The 21,297-nt window shown below is 35.7% G+C and overlaps 1 protein-coding gene across 3 annotated transcripts in view; it reads right to left on the reverse strand.

Moving 5' to 3' along the window:
- Cd109 (CD109 molecule) overlaps positions 1-21,297 on the reverse strand; it is a 136,482-nt gene that overhangs the window by 24,233 nt on the left and 90,952 nt on the right. For all 3 annotated transcript variants that reach the window (XM_021720804.3, XM_005341260.5, XM_078019717.1), the window contains 5 exons: positions 19,757-19,975; positions 18,865-19,009; positions 14,884-15,060; positions 5,358-5,439; positions 501-729 (listed from right to left, as the gene is read on the reverse strand). In XM_021720804.3, the coding sequence (XP_021576479.2) occupies positions 501-729; positions 5,358-5,439; positions 14,884-15,060; positions 18,865-19,009; positions 19,757-19,975 (852 nt within the window). The remainder of the gene's footprint in view (positions 1-500; positions 730-5,357; positions 5,440-14,883; positions 15,061-18,864; positions 19,010-19,756; positions 19,976-21,297) is intronic.

The following is a 21,297-nucleotide window of genomic DNA, read 5'->3' on the forward strand; positions in this document are numbered from 1 at the left end:
AATCCTTCACAATCTCATCTTGCTAGAACACATTCCCAATATTTAAGAATATTCTTTTCCCTAACAATAATGAGATAGGGGCTGGGGTTGTGGCTCAGCGGTAGAGCATTCGCCTCACATGTGTGAGACCCTGGATTCGATCCTCAGCACCACATTAAAAAAAAAAAAAAGTGAAATAAAGGTGTTGTGTAAAAAAAAAGAAAAGAAAATCAGCACAGTGTCCAGGAAAAAATAATAAGATATGTATTGACTTCTCTTACTAATAGCAAGTTCAATACCTATATTAGAAAATATTTTATAATTCTCTTATTCTGAAAAGTGAATTAATTTTATACTCAGATTTTGGGATGTGACCACAAATTGAAAGCAAAGGTCACCCAAATTCAGTTTTAAACTCAATGTAAAATTGCAAAATTCTTTAAGCTTCCAGACATAGATTTGACCCACCAAAATCTACTTTCCTAGGATTTCCCACTTGTCATTTATTATAGATTAAGTACCTGATACTTCTTGTATCCCAGGAGAGAAGTCACAATATAAGCTGTAAGTGTTACTGGACTTTTATTGCTACCTTGAAGTTCACTATGGATCACTCTTCCTGGCTCCCAAAATTCACCATTGGATTTCTGATGTCCTTTGAGCCAAGTATATGTTCTGTGTAACACATTCGGATCAATATCTATGTAAGGATCAGCTTCAAGGAAACATCTTAAAACAAAAGCTGACAACCTTGGTGAAAAGGGGAAAAAGACATAAAACACACTTTACAAAGTCCTCCAAGTAACACTGAGCAAGCAAAACAACAACTCTTTTCCCCATCAAAATATTCACCAAAGGTGAATTTCTCTGAAAAAGAAAAACAAGGAAGAAAGACAGAAGAGAGACAGCATGAATGAACAACTGCCTAGCAGACAGATCTGGTTTCTACTTGAGCGCGGCCAAGAAATTCCAGATTGAGTCACAAAACATCAGATTTGGAAAGGAATTTAGAAACCACCTAATCTAGCCTCTTCATTTTATAGATTGAGACTTTGGAACTCTGAAAGAGCTAAATAAATTGCCCAAGATCATCTTTGTATTCTTCTACACATGTACCAAAGAAGATCTTAAACGTGTGGCTCAGCCTAAAGCTGTGGATGAAGTATATACTTTAGTTACAGTTAGCTCACAAGCTAACTGTAGTCCTCCAAGTGAGAGGATTGGGCATTTTTCTCTCTTATAGTACTGCAGCCCACAGACCCCATCTGCTTGATCCAAATCTGGCCCTGAGGCCAAACAACTCAGGATATGTTTCTGTCTGCACCCCACACATACACCTGTCAACAATGCCAAAACCTAAACATGATTCTAAAAGGGAGAAGCAGAAGAGAAGAGAGGGGAAGGAAGAAGAGAAGAAGAAAGGAAGGGAGGGAGTGAGGAAAGGAAGAGAGAGAAGGAGGGAGAGAGGAAGGAATGCAAAGATGGAGGGAGTGAGGGAGGGAAGGAGGTGAGGCTTATCCAACAGAGACATGTGCCTCAAAATGTCTGAAGTGTTTACTGTCTGACTCTGTATAGAAAAAGTTTTCCATCAAACACATTCCAATACAACAGCAATGAATCCACTGAAAGAGAAATCAGGAAAACTACCCCATTCACAATAGCCTAAAAAAAAAAAACAAACAAACAAAAAAACCTGGAAATCAATCTAACAAAAGAGGCGAAAGACCTCTACAGAACACTAAAAAAAGAAATTGAAGAAACCCTCAGAAGAAGAAAAGATCTCCCATGCTCCTAGATAAGCAGAATTAATATTGTCAAAATGGCCATTGTACCAAAAGTGAATACAGATTTGATGCAATTCCTATAAAAATCCCAATGACACTCTTTATAGAAATAGAAAGTGCAATCATGAAATTTATTTGGAAAAATAAGAGACCTAGAATTGCCAAAGCAATCTTTAGCAAGAAAAGTGAAGGAGGAAGCAGCACAATACCAGACCTTAAACTATACTACAGAGCAATAGTAACAAAAATAGCATGGTATTGGCACCAAAATAGAAACAGACCAAAGCACAGAATAGAAGACACAGAGACAAACCCACATAAATACAGTTATCTCATACTAGACAAAGGTGCTAAAAACATTCACTGGAGAAAAGATACCCTATTCAACAAATTGTGCTGGCAAAACTGGAAATCCATACGTAGCAAAATTAAATTAAACCTCTATCTCTCACTTTGCACAAAAATCAATTCAAAGTGGATCAAAGACTTAAACACTAAAACAGAGACCCTGTACCTAATAAAAGAAAAAGTAGGCTCAGATCTTCACCTAGGATCTGACTTCCTTAACATGATCCCTAAAGCACAGAAAGTAAAATCAAGAATCAATAAATGGGATGGATTCAAATTTAAAAAGCTTCTTCTCAGCAAAGGAAACAATCAATAATGTGAGGGGAGAGCCTACAAATTAGGAGAAAATCTTTACCACATGCACCTCCAATAAAGCATTAATCTCTAGGATATATAAAGAACTCAAAAAACTTAACACAAAAAAAAAAAAAACACAAATAACCCAATCAATAAATGGGCTAAGAAACTGAACAGACACTTCATAGAAGAAGAAATACAGTTGATCAACAAATATATGATGTGTTCAACATCTCTAGCAATTAAAGAAATGCAAATCCAAACTACACTAAGATTTCATCTCACTCCAGTCAGAACGGCATTCATCAAGAATACAGGCAACAATAAATGTCAGCAAGGACACGGGGTAAAAGCTTCACTCATACTTAGCTGATGGGACTGCAAATTGGTGCAACCACTATGGAAAACAGTATGGAGATTCCTTAGAAAACTTGGAATGGAACCACAGTTTGACCCAGGTATTCCACTCCTCGGTTTATACCCAAAGCACTTAAAATCAGCATACTATAGTAATGCAGCCACTCAATGTTTACAGCAGCTCAGTTCACAATAGCTAAACTATGGAACCAACCTAGATGAATGGATGAATTCAATAGATGAATAGATAAAGAAAATGTGATATATATATATACATATATATATATATTCATTCAATGGAATATTACTCAGCTTTAAAAAGAATGAAATCATGGCATTTGCCAATAAATGGATGGAATTGGAGAATACTATTCTAAGCAAAATAAGCCAACCCCCCAAAAAAACAAAAGCTGAATGTTTTCTCTAATATGTGGATGCTAATTTATAAGGAAGGGGGCACTAGAGAAGAATAGAGTTACCTTAGATTAGGTAAAGGGAAAAGAAGGGAAGGAGACATGTGAATAGGAAGGATAGTAGAATGAAACTTTATGCATATATATATATATATATATGACTGCATGAGCAATGTGATTCTACAACACGTACATTCAGAAAAAATGAGAAATTATATCCCATCTACGTATGATATATCAAAGTGCATTAATGCATTCAATTCTACTGTCATGTATGACAATTAAAAAATTTAAAAGAAAAAGTTTTCCAACCTTGATATGGAAAACTATATTAAAGTAAAAAGAATATACAAAATCGTCTATTTATGGATCTATATCTGACTCGTGATAAGAGAAAATTTGAAGCAGAATCCATTTCATCTTATAAAAGTTTTAGCATGATAAATATCACTAATATTCAATAATATGCAGTTTTCCTTTAAGTATTAATGTTCGATAATATCCAGTTTTCCTTTACTTTGAGTTTGCAAAGGGATTCACTTCCCTGCCCTCTTGGTACCAGCTCTGATAATGATAAAGTGAGTAGAAATATTACACTTAGACTAAAGCATCCAATTGCCAGTGCCAGATACTGCAGCCTTCTCTTTTAGGGCTGTGGCAAACTTGGAGCCTCCTGTTCTGATGGTGAGATGCTGGCTGCCAAAGCACAGAGAGCAGAGTCCCCTGCTGACCCACAGTGGAAATGCAGCAAACGAAAGAGAGACCATTGTTAATATGCTTTTGAGATTTAGCATTTATAGTTTGGATCTTGTGTTCCAAGATGTGTTCCCCCAAAGTCACATTTGCTAATGGCTTGATCCCCATGAGGGTACTATTGAGAAGTGTTAGAACCATTAGTGAGAGGTGAGGGACTATGGGGAAGTCCTTAGATCATTTGGGGCATTTAGGGCATGGATCAATGGGATTGTGGAAACCTGGCCCCTTCTTGTTTGTTTTGTTGTTGTTGTTGTTTTAATTTGTTTTGTTTTGTTTTGTTGTTTGTTTGCTTGCTTGCTTGCTTGTTTGCTTCCTAGACATGAGGTCAGTGCCTTTGTTCGGCCACATCTTCTGCCATGAAGTGCTGCCTCAGCACAGACTCAAAACAATAAGGTCAACCATGGACTACAATATGCAAAAATATCCAAAATCTTTTTTCTCTGTCTCTCTTTCTCCCTCTCTTCCTCCCTCCCTCAAAAAAAAAGGGGGGGGCTGGGGTTGTGGCTCAAGCGGCATGCGTGTAGCCTGGGTTCGATCCTCAGCACCACATACAAAGATGTTGTGTCTGCCAAAAACTAGAAAATAAATATTAAAAAATCCTCTCTCTCTCTCTCTCTCTCTCTCTCTCTCTCTCTCTCTCTCTCTCTCTCTCTCTTTCTCTCTCTCTCTCTCTCTTTCTCTCTCTCTCTCTCTCTCTCTCTCTCTCTCTCTCTCTTTCTCTCTTTAAAAAAAAAAGTTTTGTAGATACATTCTTTTAACATTTTTTTTTTCAGAAATGAGGATCAAACCAGGGCCTTGCACATGCTAGGCAAATGCTCTGCCACTGAGTTTATATACCAGTTCAATCTTTTCTCTTTATAAGTAGATTATCTCAGGTATTTTGTTATAGTAACAAAAAACTGACTAACATAGTCAATTTTATTCTGAAATATGAAATTGAAGATAGTACAAAGAGAGAGATTAATTATCCAAAATCAGCCACATAGAGATTCATTCAAGAGGAAACTCCAAATGCTCATTACTTAATCTAATCATTGTGTTTTTTTAAATAAAACAACCTTAAATAAACCACATAGACTGTATTAACAAAACACTTGCACTAATCAGATCAGCTTATAGAAAGAACAAGGTTACAATGATGAATTTTCCTTGTCAGCTGCATAATTATCACAAGATATTTTTAGTGCAAAAAATAAGAGAAAAACAAACAAAAAGAGAAATTGTAATTTATCTTTTCTAAGTAAAAAGTATTTGATTTATTAATGTTTTAAACCATGCTTTAAAAGATAATCCCTTTTATGGGACTGTAAGAAAAGCAGCTGCCAAGTCTATACATAGAGACATGTCTATCGATTCCATGGCCAGTGTGACCTAGTAAAAGCCCATGCCATGACACATGTGTTGGACTGGAAAAATCACTTACCAAGTGCTCCCAGAAGGGTCGTTATTCCCAAAAGCACTGAAGGAGCCATCATCCCTCTGGTACAGAAGTTCCCTCTGGTAACCTGAAGAAACAGAAATGGACTAGTATTCAATGTAATCACCTCGCCATAATAAAAGTTTCTAATAATGACTCCATGTTGAGGAAATAGAGCAGAGAAGTGGAAAGAAGAAAACATAAACCCACACCTAATAATGAGTACTCCCTATGTTAAGTGTTACAGGAAATTTTAAATACTAGGACTTTTAAAGCAGAATGCAGAAAATAAGAACTGTAATACCCCAAACTAAATGCAAAAGACTTTAAATTTTGGACAACACTTGGAGACCTTCAAAAGCAAGCAAATTAAAGGCAGAGTTTTATTTAATGCTCCAGTGTTCACCAAGATGTTTTTTATGCTTAGTCATCTAAAATTATTTGATGCCAAAAAAAATAGTATTTCCTATGGTATCATAATTAAAGTTTACAAGACCTCAAACAGTAAAAATACTTTCTACTCATATACCAGCAATAGATAAGAGGAAATGCTATTAATCTGAGATAACATCTCAAATATTTTGGTCATGGCCAACTGAGGCAAAACAAAACATCAATGGTCAGCATACCACAGCAATTCTACATTTCCACTCAAAAAAGTACTTGGTCATAAAACTGAAGGATTAGTTTTAAAAGTAAAAATTGGAGAGGGATATTAAGGCTCGAATATTTGTCTTCATAAATGCAGATGTTTCATATTTGCAAACAAATTATTTCAAATCAGATGCAGTTGTTTCATATTTGCAAAGCAATACATACAGGACCAAGTCCAATGACTGAGAAATCATAGGCCAAACACATAGTGAAGAAAAGAAACTACTATGTTTCATAGTAATCTTTAAGACTTAACCGAAAAAGGAATATGAACGTTTAAAGTGATAACGATTTTGCTTAGTTTGAAGAAGGGAACATTAGATTATGATCTTTTTATACAACCGAAATATTATAGTATGGTAATTAAATAATCCACTTTCATTCAACACTGACTAGATATCAAGAACTGCTCAGGGTCCTTTGCAAGTATTAACTCAGGTAATTCTCACAACATCTACCCTGTGGCATAGATGCTATTATTATCCTCTTTATACCGATAATGAGGCTGAAACTCAGAGTATAAAAATACTACGTACACAGTCACAACTGGTAGATAGAGAATGTGGGATTAGCCAAGGTCTAACCAGCTCCAAATAATTCAAAGAATTCTTTCAATGATTAAACATGACACTGCATGAAAAGTCCTTAGCACATTAAGCTCTCAACAAATGGTAGGAATTGGTCTCTGGGATGTGGGAAAGGTTTTCTAAGCACCAAATAAGACAAAATAAAAATTGAAAAGTTTGACTATTAAAAAAGATTTTAAATTCCTCAATGAAAAATAAACCACTATAAGTTGAAAAAATAAAAGGACATATTGCAACATATAAAATGGATAAATAGCTAACATAAATAATATTAATCAATAAATGTATTTGTATATTTATATGTTGACATTATATATACATATATAAAAAAATTTTAAACTTCAGGGGAAAGATTTTTTTAAGTCCTATAGGAAAAAAAGTGAACAAAAAGACAAGAATAGACAAGTCATAAAAAAAAATAAGATGAACTTAAATATATGAAAAATGCTCAACGTCATCATAGGAAAAATACAAATTAAAATTACAGTGAGTTACCATATCTTATTTATCAGATTAGCAAAGATTCAAAAGCTTGACTACTCATTATGTAAGGAAGATAGTATTTGTCCATCACTAAAGGAGATTCAAAGTGATATAACTATTTAGGAGAGTGTCTCTCCCCTTTTGAGCCAGTAACCCCACTTCTGGGAATCTACCCTGGAGACACACCCCCAATAACATAAAACTATATATGCAGATTATTCATTTTAGCATTATTTGTAATTATAAAATATTGAAAACTACCTAAATAGTACCCAAGTCAGAAATTGGTTGAATAAACAATTACATCTATGTAGAACAAAGTACTATGTGACTGTGAAAAACGACAGAGGAATATCTCAATAAACTGATGTAGGGTCATTTGTTGGACATACCTTTAAATTAAAAGGCCAAAATCTAAAATAGCATATCTTATATGCTACTTTTTGTACAAGAAAAAAGAGGAAATATAAAGCATACAAGTATATGTTTATTTTTTTCAAAAAGAGAAGATAAACCCGAAACTAATAAAGTCAGTTACTCACAGGGAGTAGGAAGAAGAGAAAGGAGAGGGAAAGAGATCTCTTTAAATATACTTTTAAAAATGAGATTCACAGGATGGGCACGGTGGCATATGCCTGTTATCTTAGTGGATTACAAGTTCAAAGACGGCCACAGCAAAAGCAAGGTGGAAGCTACTCAGTGAGACCTGTCTCTGAATAAAACACAAAATAGGGCTGGGGATATGGCTCAGTGGTTAAGTGCCCCTGAGTTCAATCCCTGGTACCCCCAAAAAAATAATAAAATTCACTTTTAGAACCATGTTAATGTTCTGCATATTCAAAAAAACAAATAAAAATAGGAAAAAAATAAATCATCAGCTTTATTATGAACACTACTTAGTTCATTTCATCATGTTTTAGTTTTTATACAACCCTGAAAAAAAAAAAGCATATAAGCTCTTAATTTATCAGAAGCAATCAGAGATCACAGAGAAGCAGAATAATTTCTTAATCTTCACAAACAATATTAGCAAAAGAGTCTGAGACAGTCTCAGGACGAAATCCACTAGATAGCCAGAGCTCAACTGTGAACTCAATCTAACAGGGAAGTGGAGGGGAGAGGAGACCTTTGGAACCCTCCATCATTACAGGAGGTTCTTCTGGGGGAGAGAGCCATGTACTTCCAAGCCCCCACACATCAACAACTGCAGTTCCAAGTATGAGATCTTGTAAAACCGGTCAGAGAGCTGAGATCATGGAGATGAGATCAGTGCTTATGGAAATTACCCCTCAGGTGGCTGACCTCCAACATTCCCTGTTAATATCAACAACTAGCACCATTCTTCCACCAGGGGCAACCAGCCCAGAGGAAAAGAGGAGCCACATGTAGAGCCAGTTGTGGAGTGAATTTCTTAAACTGACTTAGATAAACCTGAGAGTCTAAACCTCCAGCTCTGCTCCCAGGAAAAAATAAAGGAAACAAGCAGAACCCAGCGAGAAGAACTTACATGACTGTCTTTGTGGGCGTCCCCTGAGAGGTTTCCCTCCTCCTGTTACACCAGCCACGAATTGTTGGAGAACCCTCAGCTGTTTGTCCTCCAGCGCATCCTAGTGCATCAGGCCTCATTTCCACTCCATGAGCAGAAAAGGACACTGTTGATGGAGCTACAGCTTTTGTTCTTAATAAAACAATTCAACATTCCAGAGCAATCGCCTGAGTTGATGACTTTTCATCACAATAAGTGAGAATGTCAAAAACATGGTTTTCTCCAAAAGTTTATGAAAAAAACAAGACTATTGCTTTTAAATTAATAGTTTTATGACCAGCTCTTGAGTTTGAAATTAATAACATAAACAGAATTGTCAGACACTTCTGAAAACTGAAATACAGAAGAAGTCAAGAGACTTTTTTAAGATAATGACCCAGGAAGCACTGTTTATAAATGACAAAATAGGACACATACATTTCAGGGTCATGAATTTTCTTTAGACTAAGTATGAATTAAAAAAATCTTCAGAATTTACCATAGTAAAGATAAAAGTACTGTTTACAGAAACACATCAAAAAGTAACATTCCAGGGCTTCAGATGTAGTTCAGTGGTAGAACACTTGCCTCACATACAAGAGGGCTTTGGGTTTGGTCCCCAGACCAAAAAAAAAAAAAAAGAAGAAGAAAAAAAAGAAAGTAACATTCTGAATACAGTTTGGCTTGATTTACCTTAAATATAAAAATTATATGTAAATAAAAGAAGTAAAATCAGCTTTTTTTTTACTATTGAAGCACTTTCTCTAGCAAAAGCTGATAAAGATATTTTCTGTACTAAAAAGAAAAATAATCATTATTCACTTCCTTTCTTTCTCTGACATGAGATATAGATAGAGAAGTTTATGGGTTTTTCTCCTCTAGGTTCTTCACTATTACCTCCAGCTATACTGGTGATGGCCAAAGGCAGCAGCAGAATTCTGAACCCCTTTTTTTTCCTGTATTTATTTCAATAGACAAAAATATAGTGTTTTCCACCAGACTTGGTATGATTCTCACTTGAAAAACTTAAGCCACAAATGCTACGATTTGAATATCTCTGAGGAAAATAAGGTTTAAATCTTCAGTTAACAGGATTTCCAGTCCTTATCAGAAACAGTTTTCATTTTATGATTCTGCTTTTTGCTTTTTTAAACAGCAAAATACACACACTTCATTCAATGATGTAGCTGTTGTTTTGACCCAAAAAATCAATGGGTTAGGTTACAGGTTTCCTGGGCCAAGCATGATTTAAGTAAAACAATGCGCTGTCCATAAATGACATTTAAATAATGTAATCATGACTCACACCAAAGCCACTTCAATTTCTTAAAAAAGAAAAACAACTACACTATATTTAAAGGACTTGGGCAAATATGATGGCAAAAGAAAAGACAGTCTCTGATTTCATTATGAAATCAGTGTCTGATTTCATAATGAAAAGTATTATACCAGGAAACTTTTGTCTAGCACTTTGAAATGTAATTTGGACTAGCATGTGAGATGATGTCTTTGGGGAGCTCAGTTTTGCTAACTTTCATCAGTCACTTCACCAGATCAAAGGGGAACATGTTGAAACCACGGGTCACATTTCCCGGCTGATAAGACCTCGCTGAGACCAGGGGGAATCTTGAGTGTCTACAGATAATCACTATATTGTGGAAGTGCTTCAAAAATCTTCTAGGCCCATCTCCACATGAAGATGGTGACTCTAAAGCCCATAGAAAGAAGTGAATATGGATAATTCATTCATCCATTGGCTATTTACTGAGATACCTCTAAAGTCATAAAACGAAGACGCAGTTAAACCCTGTCACAGAGTTCATTCTCCAAGTGTAGGAGACAGATGACGAATAGGATAATTTTAAAGAATGTTAAGTGAAAGAAAACAATATGGAGTAATGTAAATCAGAGTCACTAAATGGTCAGAGAAGGTCACTCTGAGGAAAACACAGCTAACTAAGGAAGACAGTCAGGGAAAGATCTGAGAGAAGAGCACTCCAGGAGAAGGAAGAGGAAGTAGCTAGAAGCTGAGAATGCTCCAGACAGCGCAGTAAAGGGAAGAAGAGAGTGGTGGCAGTTGGGGAGAAAAATAGAGGATGAAGCCAGTTCACTCAGGACCTGGCGGGCCCAAGTCAGTAGCCCATTGGAGGACTTTAAGCTAGAAAATTACATAATCTAGAAATTTTCAAAAGATCCCTTTTATAATATATGGAGATCATATACTGAAGAGGAGGGACCACAGAAGCAGAAAGACTAATTAGACAACCAACGGGTTAGTCCAGATGAGTAACTATGCTATTAGAATTGGAACGGTGAGCCCTGAGATGGAGAGAGGTGGAAGGATTTCTTATTTGTTTCTAGAGGTAGAATGGACAGGATTTGTTTGCTGACTTTCAACCCTAACTCCAGAGTTAGAAGAAACCACTCTCATAACTGACATACTTAACGGTTGAATACAGTGCTGAAATATTTCATTCGCAAGTCAACTGTATCAGGTGGGAAAACTGAGGCTCCAAGAGGGCTAGAAAATCCCAAGGTAGGAGCCAGGATTTAGAGCCCAGTTCTGACTGCCTCCTTAGCGGGTGCTACAACACCTAGACTCCAGTTTCTCTAAGAGAAGACAGGCTTTCTTTACAGCAGTAGTGCTGGACAGTCTGAACAATTTGGAGGACCATTTGGCACTTAGAGACCAAACATTTCTTTGCCCTCTGGCTGCTATGCACCTTCTAACAACCAACAAAAGTGAAGAAAGCTTCCAAGTAATCAGTGAGATGTTCAGAGGACTGCTTAGAAAAACTTACAGTTTGGCACCGGCCTAGTCAGGATTGGCCTGAAGGAACTAGCACTGCTTTTGGAGCAAGGGCTCTTTGGAAAAGAATTGGACCAGTCATTTTTTTAAAAAATCTTTTCTGACCCAGAGCCAAGGATCTATGTCACAATCTCGAATCATCTTTTTTTTTTTAACTATTTTCTTTTTTAAGTTGGTGATAGACCTTTATTTTATTTATATGGGGTGCTGAGAATTGAATCCAGGGCCTCACACATGCCAGGCAAGTGCGCTACCACTGAGCCACAGCCCCAGCCCCTCAAATTATCTTTAAAGGACAAGTTATCATTCCTTAAATGTTTCAAACTATTCCTTTAAGGTTCCATCTTTCAAAAGCATTAGTATTAGATTAGCCAAAGTTCATAAAGCATATATAGATATGAAATTAAGACATTTCCTGAAATATTTCACTTCACTGTATTAAAATATCACAAAGAGTGAATATAACAAATTAAAAAACACCAGTGTACTTCTTAAATGCACTCTTTTCTTGAAACCAAACAAACTAAATCTTGACTACACACCAGATCTTGTTTTTAAATGTGCCGAGTTAACTTAGGATAATCTCTAATAAATTTTACTCATCTTCTTAAATATAACTAATACACCAATGTATAAAGATCTCATATTTTTAAGCATGGCACACAATATGTCATAGAGAGCTCTAATAGCACTTCTTAAACAAAATTATGATAGTAACAAAATTATGATAGAATTTGAAAAATAAACAGCTCTTATATGTGTGCATTTAAAATATAACTAATCCACAAATATATGTATAACAAATGGCAATTTTAAGTGGAAAACTCTACAAATAAAATGCTAGATCTTTGAGTCCTTAAAGGGCCAAACCACCTCCTGGGTTTGAGAACCAGTCAGTGTCTACAGGACCTTTCCATAATCTGAAGGAAAATATACCAGTATCTCCATCCTCACTCAGAACACATTTAGCCCTAATTCCAAATCCTGGTCACCCTAGTTTGTCATAAACTGCATGCATTGCTCCTGATGTAACCCCTTGACTCCCACTCAGTCTTTGTGTGTACCATCCAGTCCCACAGACAGTAATTCATTTACTTGAATCCAACACCTAATCGTTCACATTGTTGTAATCTGACATTACAGATTCTAACCTGTGGTGTCTCCTTCCCCACAGGACCCCATGTTTCTCTCTCACCATTTTATCTGAACATTCACCAAGACCTCAGTACATTAATGGTACTCCAGCATCTTGGTCCAATTCCTGGTCTTCTTCTATTCTATCCCACTGCTTCTAACACCCTAACAGCATTGCAAACTAGAATTATCCTGCAGTGTTCTGAGGAAGATCATGGACGGAACCAGATGACCTGGGAGTAAACATAGGTAAGTTAGTTAACCTCTCTGTGCCTCAATTTCCTCGTCTATAAAATAGAAATAGCAGTCCATTTACCTCCTAGAATTAACTGAAACATGTACAGGGCTTTCCAACAGGGTTAGCTGCTATTATCATTACTACACAGACTTTAGGTTAAACAGGTCTCTAAATTATAAGGGAACATGCAAGAAGAGCTCACATGAAAGCAGTCTTTACTGAGTTTTCCAATTCTTTTATTCGAAATTTAACAAAAGGGCTAACAGCTTGCCTCTCTTTGCATTTAACCTATTCACTATAAGAAAGAAAAACAAGAACTTAAGAATTGGAAAACACTGAACTATACTTTACTTAGATTATACTGAACAAGCATTTTCCAATCATCTTGTATAAAACATTCAAATCTTCATGAATCTGAAGGACAGCATACAAATCACACAGACAGGAAAAACTCAGTCACACAGTGATCTTCCTCTAATAAGGAAATGCAAAAACTGAAACTGTAGCTTCAGGATAATTTTTGGAATATTCCAGAAAATCAGATTTATATTATTATTATTATTATTGAAAATATCTCAGAATTCTTCATTTTGCTCCTAGATGTAAATACTAAGAGCACAGACTCTGGAGCCAGATGGGTCCAAATTTCAGCTCTGCTACTGACTTGCTACATGACCCTGGTGAAGGTGTCATGTAATGCCTCCACTTCTTCATCTGTAAAAATGGGGTCATGCTAATATTCATTATGAGCATTCAATGAGATATTAGATATAAATTGCTTAGAATGCTGCCTTCTACATAATAAGCTCTCAATCCTGGTAACTGTGGATATTAGCAAGTGGCCAAGCCATCTGGTATCTAAACAGTGCCACCAACTGCAAATTGATACAGCCAATATGGAAAGCAGTATGGAGATTCCTTGGAAATCTGGGAATGGAACCACCACTTGACAGCTATCCCTCTCCTTGGACTATACCCAAAGGACTTAAAAACAGCATTCTATAGGGACACAGCCACATCAATGTTTATAGCAGCACAATTCACAATAGCTAAACTGTGGAGCCAACCTAGATGTCCTTCAGTGGATGGATGGATAAAAAAAATGTGGCACATATACACAATGGAATTTTACACAGCAATAAAAGACAATAAAATCATGGCATTTGCAGGTAAATGGATGGCATTGGAGAAGATAATGCTAAGTGAAGTTAGCCAACCCCCCAAAAATAAATGCCGAATGTTTTCTCTGATATAAGGAGGCTGACTCATAGTGGAGTAGGGAGGGGGAGCATGAGAGGTATAGATGAATTCTAGATAGGGCAGAGGGGAGGGAGGGAAAGAAAGGGGGTTAGCAAGGATGGTGGAATGTGATAGACATCATTATCCTAAGGACATGTATATAGACTCGAATTGGGTATAAACATTCTTCATATACATATATATGTGTAATAAGAATTGTAATGCATTCCACTGTCATGTATTTAAAAAATAAAATCAATAGAACTAAAAAAAATAAAATGAAAAAATAAAAAAATAAACAATGCCACCTCTCAGAGAGTCAGGGCAGAGTCATCACCAATATGGCATTTTCTGAGAAGCTGGAAGGTCCTCTCCATACAAACACTCCTCTCCTAAATTCCATCTGATGGATATTTTAAATGCAGTGAGAAGGTCCCCATCATAGGACACTGTCTTCTCCAATGACAGTGATTCTTCAAGAAAGGCCCCAACTTCCTCTGTTCCCTCAGCACTAGAATTGACCCTGGCACTAAGAGATCTCCATAAATGTGTACTGAATAAAGGAACACTCATTCTTTTAGATTTTTAAAAGAGTTTTAAATTTCAGATCCCTTATTATAATACAAACCCTCTAGAAACTACCTGCTTAAGCCACTGAGAACACCTTAGCAGCAGTTACTGAACAGTTAGCTGCATGAAGGATGGTGACAGCTTCTAACACATTCAACACCATCTGGTCCCACCATTGCACACCAGTACAATACCCATCTAGGCTGAAATATAGTCTAGGGCAAACTCTGCCTGGAAAAAAAAAAAGGTCAAACTTTTTATTACAAATAAAAGTATATTTCTAAAATGTTTACCTTGCCTCATAAATGAAAGTGATTTTTCTTTTATATTATCTGTCAGTTGTTTCTTCTTTGTCAGATAATCCAAAATGTAGATATTTGGAGCGAAATTGATCATGTTCTGTTCACCGCAGCCATAAGGCATCCGAATCAGCGAGGCTAAGCCATTGATGGAAGGCCCGAGAACATCTCCTGAAAGCACAAGACATGCAATCCATTCAGTAGTCATTCACAGTTATCTGCGGGCGGCAAGTCTTCCACTGAAAACAGAAGGTATTTGTCACTGAAGCAATTAGAACAGAGTGGAATCTTTACATAAATCACCTGACCAGAAAAATAATAATGCAATGGTACTGAACTTGTAAATTAGATGATAAATTAGGAGACTTTTAGCTCAGTGAAACGTGACATTCACAGTAACAAAAACAGCATATTGGCATAAAAATAAACACATAGAACAAGGAACAAAAAGAAGAGAGGACCCAGAACTAAATCCACACACCTTCAGGCAACTTATTCTCAACAATGGTGCCCAAAACATAACATTAACTGGAGAAAGGACATTCTCTTCTATAAATGGTGCTGGGCCAACTAGATATTCATAGGCAGGATATTGAAACTTGACACATTATTTCTCACCCTGTACAAACATCAGCTCACAATGAATCAAAGACCTTAATCTAAGATCTGAAACTATGAAACTACTAGAAGAAAACACAGAGGAAACACCATTGCAGGCAATGATTTCCTGAATAGGACTCTAATCGCTCCGGAAACAATGATATATGGGATAACATCAAATTTAAAAGCTTCTGTACTACTAAGTATATAATCAATAAAGTAAAGAGACAACGTACAGAGTGTGAGAAAATCATTATCATTTGTTCACCTAAAAGAGTTTTAAAATCCTGAATATAAAAAGAGCTCAAAAAACTGAACAAAAAAAAATGAATAATCCAATTTGTAAATGGGCAAATTACCTAAATAACCACTTCTTAAAAGAAGTACAAGCAACTAATAAATAAATAGAAACAGCTAATAAATATATGGAAAGAAATGATCAATATTTTTAGCCATCAGGAAAATGCATGTCAGAAGTACACTGAGATTAATTCTCACCCCAGTTAGAGTGACTATTATCAAAAAGTAAACAAACAATTAAAAAACTAAATGATGGGAAGGATATGAAGAAAAAGGAACCCTTAATATGCCATTAGTGGAAATATAAATTAGTACAGCCATTATGGAAGACAATATGGACATTCCTCAAAAAAACTAAAAGCAGAACTTCCATATGATTCAACTATCCCACTCCTGAGTATATATCCAGAAAAAATGAAGTCAGCATACAGAAGAGATACCTCCTTACCCATGTTTATTGCAGCACTTACCTCAATAGCCAAAATATAGAATCAGCCTATTTGTGTCAACAGATGAATGAATAAAGAAACTGATATATATAGATATATATACACACAAAAAATGGAATATTATTCAGCTATAAAGAATGACATCATGCCATTTGCAGGAAAATGGATAAACATGTAAGGTCATCATGTAAGCAAAATAAGCCAGATACAGAAAGACAGTATCACATGTTTTCTTTTGTATGTAGAAACTTAAAAAAAAATAGCTTTAAAGTAAGAAGGACCTACTAAAGACTGAGAAGGGAACTTGGGGAAGGGAAATGAGAGGAAAGAGTGAGGGAATATATAAGGGAGGTTGGACATGATCAGTGCACAATATATGCACATATGGAAATGTCACAGTGACTTATAAAATCATAAAGTTAACATGTTAATAAAATATGAAAAAAGTGACATAAATTAGGCAAAAAATATTTCTTCTTTAAATCTTGAATAAAAATGTAAGAAATGGACCATGAGGACCCATCATTCTTAAACATGAACAAAATGTTTTATTATTAGTATTCTTTACATGACTAGAACTCTTTATTTCTTACTAACATAATACAAATGCTTGGCAAATGTTATTTCTTAAAACAGGGGTGGTAGTGTTTTTCACTGTCCTCTATTTGGCAGCAACAAAGTGAAATAACAAGAATAAGTTTCCAATGACCTTTAGGATCAAAAAATATGGGGAATATTCTTCAAAGGTAGGAATCTAAAAATAAGACAAAACAGATACTTAACAGACTCTTCTACCCACATTCAAACACCCTTGGGAAATAAGTAAAAATTCAGATACAGCTTGAGTTTTTAATTTTGACCCCTACTGTTGTTAGCTGTATGAAGAAGAGTATTCGGCTATGTAATTTACTTAGAAAACTTACACCATGCCAAGTTCAAATAACTAGTGAAAATCTGATCCTAACAAAAAATGAATACAAAAAAAGAGATCTCTTTCATATGAACAAGATGCAGGCATGCCAAAATGTCTCAAGCTTTAGATGTTAACACAAAAAAAAAATACAGTTCTTATTATTACCCCTGAAAATTTACATTTTTAATATTCAAAATGAACATAAATTTACAATTTCAAAATCCAAAGTAACAAGCTAGAATTCATACATTTTGGACCTCAAAGGTTTTTTTAATCATATAAAAATAAGATTTGAAAATCCACTCTTTGCATTCAGCAAAAAAAGTTAAACCTCTGAGTATTTTTGTGACCCTAGATAGGACAGACTCATCCCTATTTAGAGAGTGGTAGTATACATTTAAAATTCAGGGATTCTGGGCTGGAATTGTAGCTCAGTGGTAGAGTGCTTGCCATGCACATGGAAGGCACTGGGTTCAATCCTTATCACTACATAAAAATAAAATAAAGGTATTGTGTCCATCTACAACTAACAAGAATATTTTTTTTAATTCAGGGATTCTTCTATATGTGCTTATGCAGATGTGTATTGTACCTGCACTGTATTTCTTCTGCATCTCCCAGAATATCAACACTGTGAGAGAAGCATAGGCAGAATGTTCTTAAACAGAGAGCTTCTTTCATTCTTTTAAAAAATTATATCTCAGGCTTCAAATAAAGTCCTCTGCACAGTGATTAGTTCTTTGTGCTTACAAATATTACATCTGTAGGTAAGATTTTTTTAAAAGTCTGAAGGCCTGAAATCCTGGTGTCTTAAAGGCCTAACAAACTATTTAGATGTCTTTAATTAATACATTTTCTACAGTTATTTGTCAAATATAATTTATAAGAGTATTCATCTATGTCATTTAGAAGGACCTATTAGATGTGGTAGTTAATTTTATGTGTCAACTTAAGTAGAACAGATGTGCCCTGACTAAACATTATTCCTGGGTGTATCTGGTGAGGGTGTTTCTGGATGAGATTAATGTGAGATTTTGTTTCTCTAGAGAACCCTAAGACACCAGTGTGCAAAGGTTATGTTTAATTCTAAAGTATTTTAGATTGCAAGGCACTAAAGTTACTAAGAGACATAATTAGAGTCAGTGCATAGTTTCTTATCCTCAAGGTAACCTGTGTCCTGCAGAGAACTAACTGCTCTAGGCAGTAGCTCCCAGCTCTTGGTTATTACAATCACTGTACCTGCCTTACCCATAGCCCAAGAAATTCTACTATAGTTGGTTTAGAGTAAAGCATAGATATCTGTGTCTTTACCAAGCTTCACAGAAGATTCTGATACTCACCAGTGGAAAAGAGCTAAGAAGCTGTGCTTTTAGGAACAACCCTTTCATCCAACCACAGCAGGGTAGCACCTTGCTATTCATGGTGTGATATGCCAGAAGCTTCACGATAATATACCTGAGAGCTGATTAGAAACGTAAAATCCCAGCTCCCACCAACAGGGCTTTCAAACAAGATCCCCAGTTGATTCATATGCACATAAGACTGAGAAGAGCTATTATTCTAGGACACATAATTTGCTAACCTTTCTAATATAATCATCAGTTGGGACCAATTAAAAATTCTCATAAATAAATAAGAAAATGCATATATAAATAAATGAATAATATATATTATTACATACAAATTAATCAGAAGAAGGGAATATATTCTTACCAACTGCAGTGATCTGAATTCTTTCACTGCCACTGACTGTATGAGGAGGAAATGAGAAACTGAAAGATTTCATGGTGGTTTGCAGTTTGTTGTCAGTCAAGTCTAGTAGGATGGACTGTGAATATGATTTTTCTATTCCTTCAGCCTATTGAAAAAAAAGGAACACAATTAATATGGTCTCTGCACATCTATTTACAGAGGACTATATGCAGATATGAACACAAACACCAGGCCTGTTGTTCTACAGTTTCTATATAGCTAGATAATTAATTACCATTTCTTAATTCTGACTTAAATCTGTTAAGTGTTTACCTTCTAATTGAATTAGAAAAAAGTTTCACAGAGTTTGGTAGAAATGACAAAGGTGAAATGTGATGAGAAAAAAAATGTATAGGGTAGGTTCTATTTATTATCGAAAGAGAGGGAGTAAATATTTCATCCAAAATCACATTCAGCAGGGCAGAGATACAAAATGAGGGCTCTCTCACCCCAGAATCTAAATGCACATGTGCTATGCTGACTTGTCTTTTTCTGCAGAATGTCTTCTACAGGCACTGAGAATTCCAAAATTTCAAATCTACTTATCAATCTGACCATGATTTAATAGGATCCCAATGTAACAAAGACTAAAGATGTAAATGACTATAAAAGAGACTTTGTGATCTTGAAACTCACTGTCCTGATTAAATTTAAAGAGTATACTGGCAATTATTTCTAAGCATATATGTTATATTTTTACATAGAGATGAGAAAACAACTGGGCATTATCAGGAGGATTGAGGAAAAGATGTACTATGTTTGCCAACAAACTTAACTAAAAGAAAAATCATCTTCTTTGTCCTTTCCAATTCCACATACATATTTTCATTTATTTTGGACTCCCAATATTTACCTTTACTAAAATCCTCTGGGTGATAGCATCAGAAGCAGTGGGTGAAATAGCCATAACTGTGATAGGAATTTCTCCCAGATGTGTTGGCCTGACAGGAAAAACTACAGTTGCCCCATCCTCACTGGGAACCAGAATGGTCTGTTGGTGTCCTGTGGCATTGATTTCATTCGAAGTCAATAGAATATCATATCCATCACTTTTCTTAATGATTACCTTAACCTGGAAGAAAAAAAAATGCCTGAGGTTTTGTATAATAAGTGCTCTTTAGCAAAGTGTATTACCACCACCATAAGTGCTGTTATAACTTGCAGCTCAAAACAAGAGAAAGATGAGGCCAAAATTCAGCCAATGAGAGAATGAAAAGGAAAATCCTCATTCATTTCATATGCTTTCCTTTCTACCTCAAGATATTTGGGGAAAAGGCACGCTTCACCTCCATTTCTAGTCCTATCCCTTACATTAAATTCTGTCATTATGCAAAGCCATTGAATGATAAGGCTATACACAGAACGTGGTGTAGGTACCACCACCAGCCTGATTTAACTGTGTCATTCCATCAGAAAACAATGAGACAAACAAGATGAGATGCTATTACATCCCTTGAGAATCTCCGTGAAAATTATTCCAAGGAAAGTGTGACTCAGAAATCAATCCTAAAGTGTATCTTGGTTATAAACTTTTGTAAATTATGCCAAAGTTGCTAGTCTCATCAAGAATAGCATTTCTCTAAGCCTTACATTTTACAGATTATTTTCTAATCTATTTTCTCAATTGCTTTTCAAAATACTTTTGTGTAGATAATAGTTATGATTCCCATTTTATAGATGAGGAAACTACAATTAAGTTAGTTGCTAGTACGTGGCAGACTGGACACTGAGCCTTCTGACTGCAAATCTTTTGTTACACTGTACCATGCTGACTACATTAAAAAAATACAATTAAAAATTTTAAAGACTCACTGGTAGAGTGTGTGCTTACCATGAACAAAGCTCTGGGTTTAATCCTCAGCACCAAAAGTAGTAGTAGTAATTATAATAATACTTTTAAACATTTTATTATATATTTTTAAAGTATGTCATTTCCAGCCAGGTGTGGTGGCGCATGACTGTAATACCAGCGGCTCAGAAGGCTGAGGCAAGAGGATTGCAAATTCAAAATCAGCCTCAGCAACTTAGCAAGGCCCTAAGCAATGTAGCAAGACCGTATCTTTAAATAAATAAAATATATAAAAGGGCTGAGGATGTGGCTCAGTGGTTAAAGACCTCTGGGTTCAATCCCCAGTACCCAAAAAAATAAGAAATATCTTTCCATACAATAAAGTTAATTGCATATCCCTAATTACTCGGGGGGGAAATATCAACCATTTGGTTAACACTACTGTGGGCACGGTACAAGCAATGGCCCTCATCCAGGCCATCCAAGGAATTGACTAGCTAAGGAGACACAAAGCACATGACTCAAAAAATAAATCCTTGAAAGTGTAATATACTGTATAACTATGGGGACTGTAAACACAGCAGAACAGGTTAGATTCCTCAGGA

This window comes from Ictidomys tridecemlineatus, chromosome 8 (assembly GCF_052094955.1).
Source record: "Ictidomys tridecemlineatus isolate mIctTri1 chromosome 8, mIctTri1.hap1, whole genome shotgun sequence".
Classification (NCBI taxonomy): domain Eukaryota; kingdom Metazoa; phylum Chordata; class Mammalia; order Rodentia; family Sciuridae; genus Ictidomys; species Ictidomys tridecemlineatus.